The sequence below is a fragment of the Chenopodium album genome, chromosome 17, assembly GCF_948465745.1.
Source record: "Chenopodium album chromosome 17, dcCheAlbu1.1, whole genome shotgun sequence".
In the NCBI taxonomy this organism is placed as follows: domain Eukaryota; kingdom Viridiplantae; phylum Streptophyta; class Magnoliopsida; order Caryophyllales; family Amaranthaceae; genus Chenopodium; species Chenopodium album.
This window is the reverse complement of record NC_137850.1, coordinates 38536952-38552277: the sequence shown is the minus strand read 5'-3', so window position 1 is coordinate 38552277 and position 15326 is coordinate 38536952. Positions and strand designations below refer to the sequence as shown.

General features: G+C 35.3%; 1 protein-coding gene and 1 long non-coding RNA gene across 5 annotated transcripts; both read left to right on the top strand.

The window, feature by feature from the left end:
* The first annotated feature begins 282 nt into the window (after window positions 1-282).
* On the top strand, window positions 283-2668 carry LOC145587927 (uncharacterized). 3 transcript variants are annotated; one of them, XR_014101495.1, is made up of 4 exons: window positions 283-466; window positions 568-778; window positions 1608-1712; window positions 2423-2668. It is a non-coding gene; the product is annotated as an uncharacterized LOC145587927 (long non-coding RNA). The 3 variants fall into 3 exon arrangements; XR_014101493.1 differs by lacking the exon at window positions 1608-1712 and having other exon boundaries at window positions 606-778; XR_014101494.1 differs by lacking the exon at window positions 1608-1712 and having other exon boundaries at window positions 284-466.
* Window positions 2669-10294: 7626 nt separating this feature from the next.
* LOC145587926 (uncharacterized) lies at window positions 10295-14839 on the top strand. Of its 2 annotated transcripts, XM_081644571.1 has the most exons (8): window positions 10297-10782; window positions 11214-11281; window positions 12172-12238; window positions 12325-12473; window positions 12564-12634; window positions 13244-13312; window positions 13454-13554; window positions 14456-14839. In XM_081644571.1, the coding sequence occupies exons 1-8, from the start codon at window positions 10513-10515 to the stop codon at window positions 14753-14755; spliced, it is 1095 nt and encodes a 364-aa protein (XP_081500697.1). In that variant the 5' UTR covers window positions 10297-10512; the 3' UTR covers window positions 14756-14839. The 2 variants fall into 2 exon arrangements, with proteins under 2 accessions (XP_081500698.1, XP_081500697.1); XM_081644572.1 differs by lacking the exon at window positions 11214-11281 and having other exon boundaries at window positions 10295-10782; window positions 12212-12238.
* The last annotated feature ends 487 nt before the right edge of the window (window positions 14840-15326 follow it).

The window sequence follows — 15326 nt, the reverse complement described above, 5'->3', positions numbered from 1 at the left end:
TTCGCGACTAGTGGAAAAAACTTCATTTGTAACGCTTATTTGTAACAGGCATAATAAAATCCCGTTACGAAAAGACTATTCGTAACGGGCAATATGTATGACTGATACAAATAACAACTATTTGTATGGGAAAAATAATGCCCGTTACGAATATACATTTAATTGTAACGGGCAAATAAAGTCCATACGAATAACCATTTAATTGTATCCGGCAAAATATTGCCCAATACAAATAGACTTGTGATGGGGGCGGAATTCGCTAAAAGTTGTAAGCCCATTATATTAGAGTATTAGGGTTTCAACACATAGCCGTCAAACTTTCACTTCCTCTCTCATTTCACTTCTCTCTCTGTCTCGCTCTCTCTCTCCTCACTCAATCTTCTTCCTCTGTTTTTGTTCAGTTTTGCGCGATAATGTTAGAGATTCGAAATAACGACGAGAATAATTTCTTATCTTCTTCTGTAAGGTATGATATCTTTAATTATCCTTTTGAACTATAATGTTTTTAGCTTACAATATTTGGGATTTTGTGAAGTTTTTTTTTATAAATTTTGTTGGATTTTGAAGATCTGAGTTGATCTGATGAATTATGAGGACTGGATTAGTGTTGATTGGGATAATGAAGATGGTAAAAATAACGGTTCAATTGACGGTGTTCAATGTTTTCAAGCCAAATTGGAGAACTCCGCTTTTTCTTCGCCCTCTCACTACCCGGCTTCCCCCTTTCCATGCAACCTCTTCAAGAGAAAGTGTACAAACCATCCATCAAAGAAATTGGGTAATTATTCTCACTTTCTCTCTCCCCTTTTCTCTACTTTTTCTCGATTTTTATTTTCATTTTATATTTATGGGTGTCGTTATTAACTTGCAAATTTTCAAGGTTAAAATTTTGCAATTTCAACCAAAAAAAAAAAAGCCATTTTTAACAATTTTGCAATTTTCAACGCCAAATCTTTCATTTGTCTAGCTTTTCTCCATGGATCCGATCCAAGTCATCTCTCTTTCTCTCTCTATCTAAAGATTCAATTTGATTTGCGTATGTTAAAATTCTAAGGTTAATTTGATGAATTCAATTGCTGATTGAGTTTGATTTTGATTATGATTGTAATTTTTCATTACTTAGATCTGACATTGAACTTGGTTTGATTATTAATCTTTATTTGTTGCTAATCTTAGTGCTTCATCTTGAATTTTGCGCTAAATCTGTGTTTTACGATTATGATTTTGTAGTAATTGTAGCGTGAACGTTTTCTGAGAAGATAATGTTAGAAGTTTGGTCAATGTAGTAGGAAGTATTAAGAAATTTTGTTGATCTGCAAATTATTGTTTTTTAAGGAATGGATTTTTTGCTAGTAATTTGTTTTGATGCTATAATTTTGTTGTATTGTCTGTGTTGACCATGATAATTGACTTAATAGCTTAGATGTGTTTCGGGCAGGATAGGATAGTGATTTGTTAATGAATCTATATTAAGTTAGAGTGAATACTCCATATAGTTTTAATTTTATGCTGATTTGTAAACAATGATCTAATCTTGCCGCTTTATTAACATTTATAAGTTGGTGTTTGATTTACTTATATTGAGGTTTTTTGTATGCAAATTTAAGTCACCTTGAGAGTTTTGGTGACATGATGAAAACTAAGCTGAATGAGTCAACTCACTAGTCAGCCTGCTTTCAACATGCAATCTCCCTTGGATAAAAAGAGATGGGGTAAGAATTTGTTGTGTGATTCAATACAATAGTAACTTGAAGCAACTAGCAGCGTGCAATCTTATGTGATAATTGAGTAAATTGAATGATTTTAAGTGAACTTATTCTTGCAATGTACCGTTCTTCTGGATAACAGGGATGCCATGTTCTTTTTCCCTAGCTTCTAAGATTCTGAATAACTAGTTTGAGGTAACCTTGAGTTTTACCTCTGAAGACAACCCAATTTAGCTTAAAAAAGACTTCCAACCACATCCTTTTGGTAATAAAGCTAAGGATTTGTTGGTGGGTTGCTTGAATGAGTTGTACTCCCAAATTAACCCTCCTGGTTTGATATGTTCACTATGAGAGAGTTTTTGTGCAAGTACTCTTAAGCAAGGTTAGATTAAAGTAACTAGAATAATCAAAATACAGTATATGATTACATTGAATATTTAATGTCATGTGTTAGGTTTTATGAACTATGAAGTATATATACTAGTGTTATGAGTATCCTACCTAGCCTCTTAAAAGTTTAAATCTCATAGTCATTAATATGTATTTTCTGTCCTAGTCAATAATCAACCTTCTTTTTTGCTCTTATTACATGAACCTTTGTATTAATTAAGCTTAGTTAAGCTTTTCCTACGCAATGATATTGGTTTCCTATTTCAAATTTTGTTCATGTTTTTTATATAATTTTGAGTTCTGACTTTTATCATCTAATATTGCAGGGAAAGAAAAGGAAGGACACAATTTGCATTGCCCTTGCTGATGAAACATGTGAAAAACCTAAGATTCAAAACTACTTCGCACTTACCTTCAAAACTATTTCCTATTTTGCTACTTGAGCAGCACCAAGTTTGTAAATTTTACTAGTGTTGGAAGGAAAAAAAAAATTTGTTTCATGGATTTTTATTAGTTTTGTGGCCAAATGTATTAATTAAAAATTGTGGATAAATAAAAATTTGCATTGAATAATGAAGCACACTGCTAACCTAGCGATTTATGCTGGGATTTTTTTTTTTTTTTTAAATTGGGGCTAAATGTATTTGTAACGGGCAGTTGGAACTGTCCGTTACAAATAACCCATTATTTGTAACGGGCATTTCAATTGCCCGTTACAAGCAACCCGTTATTCGTAACGGACATTGCCCGTTACAAATAACATTGGCTATCCGTAACGGTGGCATATGTAACTCCCGCTGCCTGTTACGGATAGCTATTTTTCCACTAGTGCGCTCTAGGCTTGCGTCCTTGTCGCCAATAGACAAGAGCGCGCCGCACGATCCGGTGTCAGAACCCTCGGACCATGACACCTTGCCAAACCCTGTTTATGATGATGAGAAGAAGCTAATTAATTATAAAGCACATTGTGTCTTTGATGTTGGAGTCAGTGCCTCTTCTCAGCTTAGTGAGGCATTGGTAGTCATTGTAAAACTTGATTTTCCTTCACGGTGGCCAAAGTTGCTTCAGATGCTCAATAGTAGGCTTCCACAGCTTATTATGTAATACCCTGTATTTTTATATGTATTTTAAATTAAATAAGTAATTTTTAAAGTATATAAATAATTAAGTTAAAGTTGCTTCAGATGCTCAATAGTAGGCTTCCACAGCTTATTATGTAATACCCTGTATTTTTATATGTATTTTAAATTAAATAAGTAATTCTTAAAGTATATAAATAATAGTTGAAATGAATTATTTATGATACTTTATTAATTTAAAGAGTTTTATTTTTAATTAAAGGTCCAATTTATTTATTTAATAATTTTGAAAATACTTTATTTTATAATTTAAAAACATTGGGGCATATAATTTTATAAAAAGGAAAATTTTTAAAGTCAATGGTATTTAAGGAAAGTCAAAATGTTAGTTTAAATAGGAAAGGGATCAATAAGGATAGAAAGGGAAATTAAGCCTAGGAGGGTTTTAGAGAGGGAGTATAATTTCTCATCACATGGGCAAATTAAACTTTGCCCAAGGCGGAGAATATCCAAGGTAACTCTCTCTTTCTCTCTCCTCTTATTCTCTCTCTTTCTCTTATTTTCCCCTTCCCCTTTATTTTTATTTTGTTTCACCACCACACACATACACCACCGCCGGCCACCACCACACGCCGCCGGCCACCACCACAGCCACCGGCGACTGCAGCGGCACCACCAACAGGCGTGCGGCAGCAGCCATGCTGTGGTGTCATGCGCCGGTGGTCGAACAAAAAAAATCTTCTTTTTGATTTTTAATTTAATCCACCCTTGATATAATTATTGTTTTTGGGTTTTGTGATGATTTTTATGATGTTTGATTTTAAGTATGATATATATAAATTTTTAGATTTGGTTTTGAATTAAAAAGCCCCAAATTACAAACCCTAGGTTTCTTAGTTTATGTATATTGATGGAAATTGTTTATGGATGATTTAAATTATTGAAATAAGTGTTTTAAAACACAATTACAGCAATTTTAAATGATTTAATAAAGATGGAATTTTTGTATATAAGCTACATTTAAGTTTCTTGAAAGGATTTTTAATTACCCATTAATTGAGAATAAAAGTAAGTGTTTTAAATTAAATTTCAGCCTGTTTTAGTGGATTTATGAGTGGTTTAAGGAGTGTATATGACAGGGTAAAGTCGTATCCCCTAATCAAAAATATTACCTAAATCCTCTAACTAAAGTAGATAGGGAAGAAGGGTCGAACCACAGGGAAACAAGTCAATTTATTCCTAATTAATTAAAAGTAATCTAAATTATTAAGTAATAATTTGTTGTTATTAAAGATCTATACTACGAAGAATATGAGCAGGGAGAATAAAATAGGAGAAATCAAATATTAAAAGACCTAGGGCACAGGTTCACTAATAAACAACATTCCAGGGTAAAACATAATAATCAACCATTAACGCATCAATCAATCAGATCATAAAGGGCTTTCGCTACGTATTACAATCACAGAGTTAATTTACCGGTATTAAATCTCATCTCTCGAATCTCAACTTAACCATTTATAAATTAGTCTGCCTATTGAAACTAAGCCTAAACATTAATTCTCATCTCTCGAATCTCGAATCAATATTGCCAAACTCATACAATTAAACCAGGCCTAATCTAATTGCATAGCATTAAATCAATCAATAGGAAATTAATTAAGCATTAACAATCAGCAATCATAATTTACCCCTTCATATTATTTATTAGATCCCCATAAACCCTAGAAAGTAAACTACTCAGACATGATTAGAAATAAACTAAACAAAGCAATTAAACAAGTCATAAGAAATTGAAGGAATAAAAATACTGAAATTAATAAAATAGAAATCGTACCAAATCGACGGAATTACAAACGGAGTTTAAGAACAAGAGAAAGAGTAAAGGTTTATAGAGAGAAAATCTAAGTAGAGAGAGAAAAGTAGTAAGAGTGTGTAAAAGAAGTCCTAAACTTACTTAATTAAATTACATCAAATACTAAGCAAGAAAATTCTACGCTAAATGAAACTAATCGGAGCTTAAACAAACCCCCTAAAACTCGCGCCCGGTCAGGCGCCGCACCGCCCGGCCGGGCCCGCCTTTTTGTTGCTAAAATCACCTCTTGCGCCCGGTCGGGCGCGTGCTCCGGGCGCGATGTTCTTCTCTTCTTTGCTCGCCCCGCCCGGCCGGGCGCGCCTTCGGGCGAGGCCTTATGGCCCCGGGCGGAGCTCTTGGGCACCAATAATGGACTTTGATTGGGCCTTTACTCTTAAGCCCAATCGGATTTCCTCCTTGGGTCTTTGAACTCGGTCCAAACGCCTCGGGATTTCCAATACCGAGTCCTTAATCACCGATTTGCTTCTTCTAACCGGCCTTGGGCTTCAATCAGTGGCCGTGTTCCTCCAATGCTCGTAGTCGCTACTCGAAAATCCGGGAAAATGCTCCAAAAGTGCAATTTCCTACAATACTCAACCAAAACTACGAACACACTAGAAAACACCAATTAGTAATAAAAGTGGCTCGAAAGAGCCAAAAACACTACTAATTATGACCAAGGGACGGGGGTAAATCACTATATAAAATGGACATATCAGTATATATTGCTGGAAATTTGTGTGGAATAGGTATTAATGTCTCTTTGTAATTTTGGATTGTAGGAGATTTCCAAGTGAGTACCTTTATTTAGTCATGGCGATTTTGAGATCATATTCAATGTACGTTCGCGTACTTGGTAATTATTTGAGTATGTAGAAGCATGCTAGGCTTGATTAATTAATTCCAAGGTAGTATCATGGTAGATATTGGTTGGAATTTATTGTATGGTTGATGTTGGAGAATGATTTGTGATGTATGAATAATTTATGATGGATTGGTGATTGAAATTAAATATGATGGCATGTTGGTTATGAACCACACTTTTATTATTAGTATGATTGAAGGCATGTTTAATTAAACTAAATATTTAATTTGGTTTGGATTATTAAAAGGAAATTTTATTATGGTTTATATAATTTTATTGATGCTTTAAGCATGGGAATTGAGCTATCAAGTGTCTTAGTACGCAAGAATGAATTATATTGCGGTGCCTATGTGCACTTAAGGTGTTTCTAACACCGAGGGATAGGATTGTGGCGCATTATGTGTTTAAGGTGTCTTGACACCGAGGTAGATTAAAAAGGATTCAACATTAAAAGTTATATGGTTACTAATTATTCAAGAATTAATTTGGTATGGTTGATTGCTTGTATAATTATAATGTTTGATTATGTTACGGTTTGATAGTCATCACCAAGTTGAATAATATGTAAAACAACGTAAAGTGAAAGAGATTACGCACCAAAACTCTTGGAACGTATATACCTCGAGTATGAACATATGGGGGGAGTTATGGGGTTTTATATTTAGCCATAGCTTCTAATTGGAGTACAGGATGCTGTATTTTCCTTTTATTATTATTATGCGCAGGACGTCCGTCACTTCATGTACATTTGCCTACCCGGTTAGCTCCCGGTGTAGTTTACCTCAATTTATTTGGGGCAGGGATTTGGTTGTAAACCCGTTTGATGTGTAATAAATTAGATGGACATTGGTTTTTGTCTAGTTAATGTTGAATGTCTTGTATGCTTGTTTACAGGTGCAACAAGGTAAGTTGTGTGATGATAGGATGAAAGCATGTTAGTGTGTTTTATTTACGCTTATGTACGCAACATTGCTGATTGTGTGTTAGTATGTTTGTTTGACTGATTGTGTGTTAGTATGTTTGTTTGACCTGTCTATATCTTGGCTCTACGACGACCCATTTCTAATAGTGAGTAGTGGGGACAAGTAGAGGGAAGCTTTTCAGGTGATGAAGTTTATTCATGATAGGCATGTGTGAAAAGCGAATCATGCTTAGTTTCCATAAGAATATGATATGCTTTAATTGCTTTGAATATTATTTAATTTATTATGCTTATGAGACTAACGTAAAGGTTTTCGGTATTGTTTGGTTTTAAGGGCCTACAATGGTTCCAAGTTGTAGGTTGACTTCGTTTGACTTTGGTTTGACTTTACTTTTGTTTGGTTTTGACTTTTAAGTTGACTGGTTTTGAATGATTTTAAAGATAGTCTTCCATTGTGTGTCTTTGATATTTTGCCTTAGTCGTTTTCAAGGTGGCGGTATTGTCTTAGATTTTCCTATTTCGTATTTTTAAAACGGCAAAATAGGTATTTTAAAGGGAAGGAATTTCTAGGCTGTTACAAAGTGGTATCAGAGCAAGGTTGGTAATTATGCGCTATAAATGAGATTATTGGGACTGTCAACTCAGTACGTGTTTAAGAAAATTCAATATGGGTATAGGAAAAATGATCTAAGGCTGGATTTAAGGTTTTGTTTAAAATTGTCCCATTGCTGCAATTGTTTTCCCTTGCTTCATCCTGATTGACTAGCTCTAGTGTCAGTTTTGGTGCTTCTACGGAAAACCTATAGCATCTATTTGTGTCACAAAGGTTGTGTTGTAGAATATTTCATTCCTTTGATTTTCGGGAATAGCATGATCTCTTTGAAGATAACATGGGTCCTTTTATAAATGTTTTTTGAGGTAAGTAGACTCTTGTTGATAATCTATGTGCAGCAAATCAGCAATATGAGAAATTATGACCCTTTTATGGCGGGAGAACTCAGGTGCCTTTAGAAAGGTACACGGGTGAATATGAGAGAGGGATGCGGAGCCTCTTTGTCTGCATGTTGAGCCCATGAGAAACACATGTGAGTGAAAGTGTTATCCTACACTAAAAGAGTATAAAAGTGAAAAGGATTATTAGGATGTGTATCCTACATTGAAGAAAAGAGAAAGTCGTGCCTACTTATAAGGCTAAGGAGCTACTCTCCTCATTGACATATGGTTTTAGGTGGAAGCTCTTTGGACTTGTAAAGTGGACACTTGTGGCGGGTGTGGCCCCTGCTCATTTTATCATGGTATCATAGCCATGTTTGATTGTGTTGTGATGTGGGCTAGTATTATGGACAACTCTCATGTGAGGGGGAGTGTTGAGCCCATGAGAAAACCCACATGAGAGGTAGGCTACTCTCCTCGTTGTCATATGGTTTTGAGGGGGAACCTATTTGAACTTTTCAAGTGGACACTTGTGGCGGGTGTGGCCCAGGCCCGTTTATCATTGCATCATTTTGTGATCATCTTGATAAAACAACTATCAATAAGTTCTTGACAAATGGTCAGCACAATGATATACCCCAACAAACTACCGTGTATTTGACAATGCTATAGATTAGATATGTCAAAAAAGACTATTGTATTACATATTAGGTCATAATGATAATACTCATTATAATTTATATTTTATCCCTTCCACTAGATTACAATTACTATCCAAAATGCTTTGTATGCATATTTTTTTGGAAAAATAGAAACTAATAATCACACCTTTGCCATTTCTACTCAAAACAATCCCACATTTTCAAAATTTGGAAACGATCCTACCTTTGACCCTTATCTGCTCAAAACAGTCCCTAAGCTGGTTTGTAAAATTAGTAACCTGTTTTAGAAGGTGACTTGTCATGTGTCACCTTCTAATTGGTTTTTTTTAATAAATTTAAAAAAAGAATAATTAAAAAAAAAAGCTTTCTTCATCCCCGATTACCTCCCCTACCGGAGCCCCCCTTCCCCTAGCCAAGCCCAACCGCCTTTCCCCTGCCTTGCCAGCCCCACTTACTTCCTCGGCGGCAAACATCAATCCCCACCCCTAATCCCTTTCCACATCGGCCAACGAAAGCTCCCACCGCTAACCCTTTTCCTCGTTTCCTATTGACGAACAACCCCATCACAATCAATTAAACCGGTTGGGAATAGGGAATAGGCTGCCATTGTGGTCAGTGTTGGTTGAAATTTGGTTGCGATTAGGGCAGTGGCTTGATAGAAATTAAGTTGTAAAAATTGGTGAAAGGTGGTTGTTCGGTGTTGAATGGTTGCTATTTTGGTTGTTTGGTGTTAAAGTGTGGTGAGTGGCAAGGTGAAGATGCGTGGGTTGTTGTTGTAGATGTTGGGGGGGGGGGGGTTTGTGGGGGATATTGTAGTGGTGAGGAGAGAGAAAGAAGGTGGTCAGGTTGTTGGCGATGGTTAGAGAAAATTGTAGTGGCGAGGAGAGAGAAAGAAGGTGGTGGGGTGGAGGTTAGGTGGTGAATCTGGTGATGTGGTGGTGGCTATGGTGAGTTGCCATGAAAGAGGGTGGTGAGGTGGGACCGTGGGAGGAGAAAGATTAAAGGAAGAGAAAAAAATTAATAAAAAAAAAAAATAAAACAATTAACCTGTTAAACAAGTTGTAGGTAAAAGGGACTATTTTGAGCGTATAAAAGTTAAAGGTGAGATTGTTTCCAGATTTGAAAAGGTGGAAATCCTTTTTTTTTCTCCTTTTGAAAAGGTGGAAATCCTTTTAAAATAATTTCTAGTAATTTAGACATAAAATGACAATTTGTTTAGAATGAACAGAGTAACAAACAAAAGAATTTCTAAGAGATGAAAAGAGAAATATTATCCTATTCAATCAGTTTAAGGGCGTGTTCGGCGCTAGCGTTTGAGTAGCTTTTAGTGGTTTGACCAAGTCTAACCACTGCTTAACAAAAAATGTGAATGTTTGGTAAAGTAGTGGTTAGGGTAGCTTTTAGTGGTGGAGGCAGCTTTTATGAAAAGTTAGAAATATTAGCTTTTGAAAGTAGAGGTAGCTGTTGAAAATTTAATGTATAGTTTAAATACAAAATATTGATTTTTATATGTAACAGCTAGTCAACCGCTATTTTACTGAACACTCATACTTAAATTATCTATCTTCACAGCTACAGTTTGTTGACCGCTAAAAGCAACCTACACAACTAACAGGTACCTTCACAGCTATATTTTGCCGAACATGCCCTAATTCATAATTATTTACCTTTATTCAATTCATATTAATTCTGTTCAAAATAAACAACCGATTAAAAAATTTCTAGCAACTTCAAACATAAAACACGGAGTAACAAATTGTTTATAACTTAGTAAGAAATGAAGAGATACATATCCAGTTATCCACTCCAAACTCCAATCAAATTTAATTCATTGCAATTCATCCTCAAACAATTCAATTCATACTATTAATTCCGTTCCAAAGAATACAAGTCAGAGTAGTAATGTGCACTGCTAGACTGCTAAAATGCTTAGGAAGAAAGAAAAGTCCAAATTAAGAGTAAAAGTTGAGATTAAAAGACAACATTAGTCAACAAAACTTGCCTACGCCATTCCCAACTATCACCACCTGATTCTCATCGCACTCAAAGATCTCCTTCATTTTGTGCTACTTTTTTTTTTTTTTTTTATACAGAAAAAGGATGTTAATGTTTCGACCCTTTTTTCTATTTCTTGTAGTTTTTCATACCCTCTCATTTCAACTCGTTAACTCGCACAACGAATCTGGCGAGTGGAGTTGCGAGTCATCCGACTCGGCCACCCAACTAGTCGCTGAGTATCGACCTGGTGTTGTCGCTGTTGATGGGCACCCTGATGAATGGAAGGACATTGGTGGGTTTGATTTTCCTTTATTGCCTGCTCTTGACCCACATGAAGATGATGCTTATAAGGGTGGTAAAATGACTGTTAAGGTATATCTTGATTTGAAAATTTCATGTTTTTTGTGATTTGTTTTGGGGTTTTTGATTTGAGTATGAGTGTTTTTGCATTGTGGGTTGATTTTGGTTTCTGGGTTTTTGAAAGATTTGGGTTTTTGTTGTCAATTTAGGATTTTAATGCTGCTTAGAGTTGTGAAAGTTGCCAAGAATTATAGAAATTGGGTGTTTTTGAGCTTAAATGATCTGTATATTGTGGATTCTTGTGGTCATTGAATCTTGAAAATTCTGCTTTTCCTGGGTATTTGATTTGAAGTTTGATAGTTTATCCATTCTGGGCTCTTGGGTTGTTTGATACAAAGTAATATTGATTTGAATTGGGGTTTGGAATTCAGTTTTGATTTTCGAGCTGTGTTGTTCGAGTTTTGAGTGATGGTAGTGATCTATCTCTGATTTACATTTTGCAGGCACTACATGATGGCAAAGATGTCTTGTTTTTGTTACAAGTTGATGGAGAGTATACTTACTCTCAAGGGTAAACTGTTAATTATTAGGTTCTAATTGTCATTTCTAGAGTAAGGGTGTGTTATATTAATCACTGATTTTCTCTAACCTGAACTTATTAGAACTTATTTTAATTGTTGAATGGACTTGGGTAGCCTTAAAAATCCTTGTGAGAACTTATCTTTCCTGAACTGCTATTTGCTGAAATAAGTGAAATTAGGTGAATTGAATAGGGGCTTTAGTGCCATTTTTTCCCCCACTTAAGTGTATTAGCATAAGACTCGGACTAATTTTAGATGCGCTTTATTTGATGGGAACAATTTAATCGGAGATGCTGGTAAATAGGAATATTGATATATGGGGCAAATTATTCCCACACCCTGAGCTTAGTTACTTGAAAAACATGTTCAACCTATTTTAAACTTGAAATTGCTTCTTTGGTTCCTTGGAAAAGGCTTGGACTTTGGTCGTTTCATTCACTTGTAAAATTTGCATTGGCATTTGATATCTAGATGCATAGTATTGGACAATGATTGAGGCTAGTCTTGTTTGACGTTGTTGCTCAATAATATCATGTAAAATTTTATATGACTAATGACCTGTTATAATCTTGAATCTTGATGGTAGCAAGAGAGTTCTTAACTTTTAATTATTTCAGGATATGCACTGGTTTTTTGTCCTTAAAATTTTCATCTTGATTGTTTCTTAATGTTTCATTTTGTTTTGTTCATTTCTTTATTCTTCTAGTTTTTGTTTGGCTAATGACCTGTTGAGTCGGCATAAATTTAGTGATGTTCGCTGTCTAATTGAAATGAATTGTAAAGCAAAAACTGTATAGTGGGTTAAAAGTTCAATTGTTAGTTTTTCAGTTATTGACTTTTTATCAACCTGTTTGTTGACTATTTACTTACGTTAATGCAGCAATAGTAACAAATGTCCATCTGTTGCTCTCTTGTTTCAGATTGGTGAGAATGCTACCTATCATAATGTGAGCATCTTTATTGACTTGCTTGTTTTCCATTTTTTTCCTTTTATCATGTTAGTGTAACCACCAAAGATGTCTTTGTATATCAGATGGGTGGTTGTAAAGAGTCTCCTGATTCCTGTACCAATAAGACTTGCCGCGGCTATGAAGTTGACCTTATGCACTTTTCAATAGGAACTGCTATTCCTGGACGTTTATATGGTGGAAACTTGGTTGATGTTGGAACTGGCGGTGACAGGTGTAGTATTTATATTCTTTGTGTTCATTGTGAGTAACTTAGCTATTTGATGGACCTCATAATGAACCTCTTAATTTTTCTCTTGTGTAGATTTGGTCATTTGGTTGATGTTTATTCCTGGAACCCACACTGTCGATACCTTGATGGACTTGGGCCTTCAGGTTGGATGTTCAACTTAATAAATTATTTGCATATGACTATGAAAGATGCTTTTTTGATTTTTTATGATCATGGTACTTGTGGATTCTCTTCCGAGGCTCTGTCTGACAATTTCTTAGTTCATGTAGTGATCAACTATGGGGTTTTTTTTTTCCTCTGATCATATTTATAGGTAGCTTGTGCAAAAACATTCAAAGTTGAAAATTATTCTTTATTGACAAACAAAGGGGATGAGGGGGTAGAGGAGAGGAATCATGTTGAATTTCTTAGCAACTCCTAGGTGCTGTTTTTGGTTAAATAACCCTTTTTACCTTTTCGGCTGCTGAAAATACAGGAGACAGAATTCTTTCATCACATGCTCCTAGATTTAAATTCTTCTGGCTGGTTGATATGTTTTTCATGTTTGCCTTTTTATTAAAAATAAAATAAAATATTATTCCTCATAAAGGTCATGTTGAGTGGCATTTTATTGAAGATGTTCATTGACTTGCGTCTACCTGCGATATAGTCTTTTTTTACGTTCCCATGGCTTTTGCTTCTCTGTGATCTTCATCTGCTCCACTTTAGTAGCGTTTGCTTGAACATATTTTTTAATGCTGACATCTCTTCAGGAACCAATAACACTGCTCAGAATGACTGGAAAGGAGCTTGGTGGCACAGCAGCCTCAATGTTCACTCAGGTTTCATTCTTTCTTTCAATTATCTTCTCAAAAAATTTAAAGCACGTAATAGTTAAATTTATTAACTCATTAGATAAGCTTAATATAAGTTTGAACTTTTGAGTATGATGATTAAACCATTACTTGATCTTGCATTGATAGGTTTTGTGGATGAAGATAGTCCATATGCATCTAATGGAAAAAAAGGAACTTATTACTTTGAATTTTCAAGGCCTTTGAGGACCATGGATCGGTTTCAACAGGTATTTCATCATTCTCCTTGACTAATAAAGCATGCTTCTAGAACTCCAAAAGAAGAGTGACATATTTAAGTAACCTTGTGGTTTGGAATACTTTAGTTATGGTCTGTACTTGCGCTAAATTTTCCATGTCATCAAATTTCAAAACTAAAATTCCAGAAACTTTTACTTGGCTATTACCAACACACTTAACTTGTAGTTGGCTATTTTTAGCTCTGTTGCTCAAGCCTGTTGAATTGGTTTGAATTCTGTGATCCTTTTATAAGCTAACTGCTGTAATATGTATGATAATTTGAAGCGTAATCATTTTCCTTTCCAAAAAATCCAAAAGAATTTTTCAATTTGGCTTTGGATTATTATTGATGATGTTGATGGTGCATTAGGGTGTTTGGCATTTGTTTCGGATCAAGGGGTAGTTGGATACAACCTCTGTTATAATATGGTTATGGTAATATGCAATCGACTCCCCTATCCTGTCTTGATGGAGCCCTTTATTGAGGCTAATGAATGTTGATGTTGATGGATGTGGATGTTGTGGCTATGGAGCTCTGTGTGGACAGTTTGAGGACTTATGGTGCTATGCATGTGTGAAGCATGCTATTAAAGTAGCTGTCTTCTTATAGTATAGGTATCACCTCTTGTAGCTTATATTTAACAACACTAATTATGTTTCCCACCGTGTTTGTTATCCATTTCTTCAGCCCATTTGTGCTACATAAGTGCTAGGACTGCTAGCATCTTTGGAGGCATTTGATCCTTTTCTACTCTTTCTAGTAAAATTATGTGAATTTAGGGTCCAAGTAAAATGATGAAAAATTGGTAATTTTTGCTTAGTGGCAACAAGCCAACAAGTAAAATAAAATGTCCTTCAAAACTTAACGAAAAGTTCCTCTTGTGATGGCAGGATGCTCAGTTTAAGATTGGTGACACGAGCAAGTTCTCAGCAGCTTTTTGGTACCCAGAGGATGGCAAACCTTGGCATGGCTCGGGACATTACACGATAAGCTGTGATTGGCTACCATTGGATTTTATATCTGGAGGATCTACATTTACTGGAACTAGGACTGCAACAGCAAGCTCCTGGGATGCAGCTGTTGCCTTCTCTCTCCTATTCTCAGTGGTTGCTTTCTGTTTGTCTGTTTATGTGGTAAATCGAGTCTCCATGCGGAGAGATGCACCCTATACAGAGATGACCCGTCTTTAGGTTAATTGACGACTTGTATGTTGTATTATAATAATTTTGACCTTTCATTATTAGTTTGTCACACTTGGTTTCCATTCTTTGTTATATTCAAAGGTCTCTGTTATAGTCAATGATTCAGATTACCACTATATTCTAACGGAATGGAAGGTTGGAGTGTTTTTTTGGCATCATTTGTTTCTGATTGAAGATTAGTGCACCGAGAAGTAACCATCTTATTGGAAATAAGCTCTGTAGCAGATCCCAGCTCTGTATTGTTTGGTACGTTTCATTTGTGTGAGCCTTCAAACTTACGTAGTAGATATAATTAAACTAGGATTATGGGGAATTGAGGATGGCATTGATAGTCTGCTAGACATTGCAGTGGTTGTTTGGTTGACACTATGAAAATCATACTTAGTAGAGTTGCTTAATGCCTACTGCTTAATACTACATACCATAGGTTAACAACATTACCAAATCCAGCATGCATTGTATCATGTCTCCAAATATCTTTTCAAGGTGAGAGATGAGACTGACACATGAGACATAAGAATACTTGTCAAATACTGAATGTATTATATGTTTGTTGACA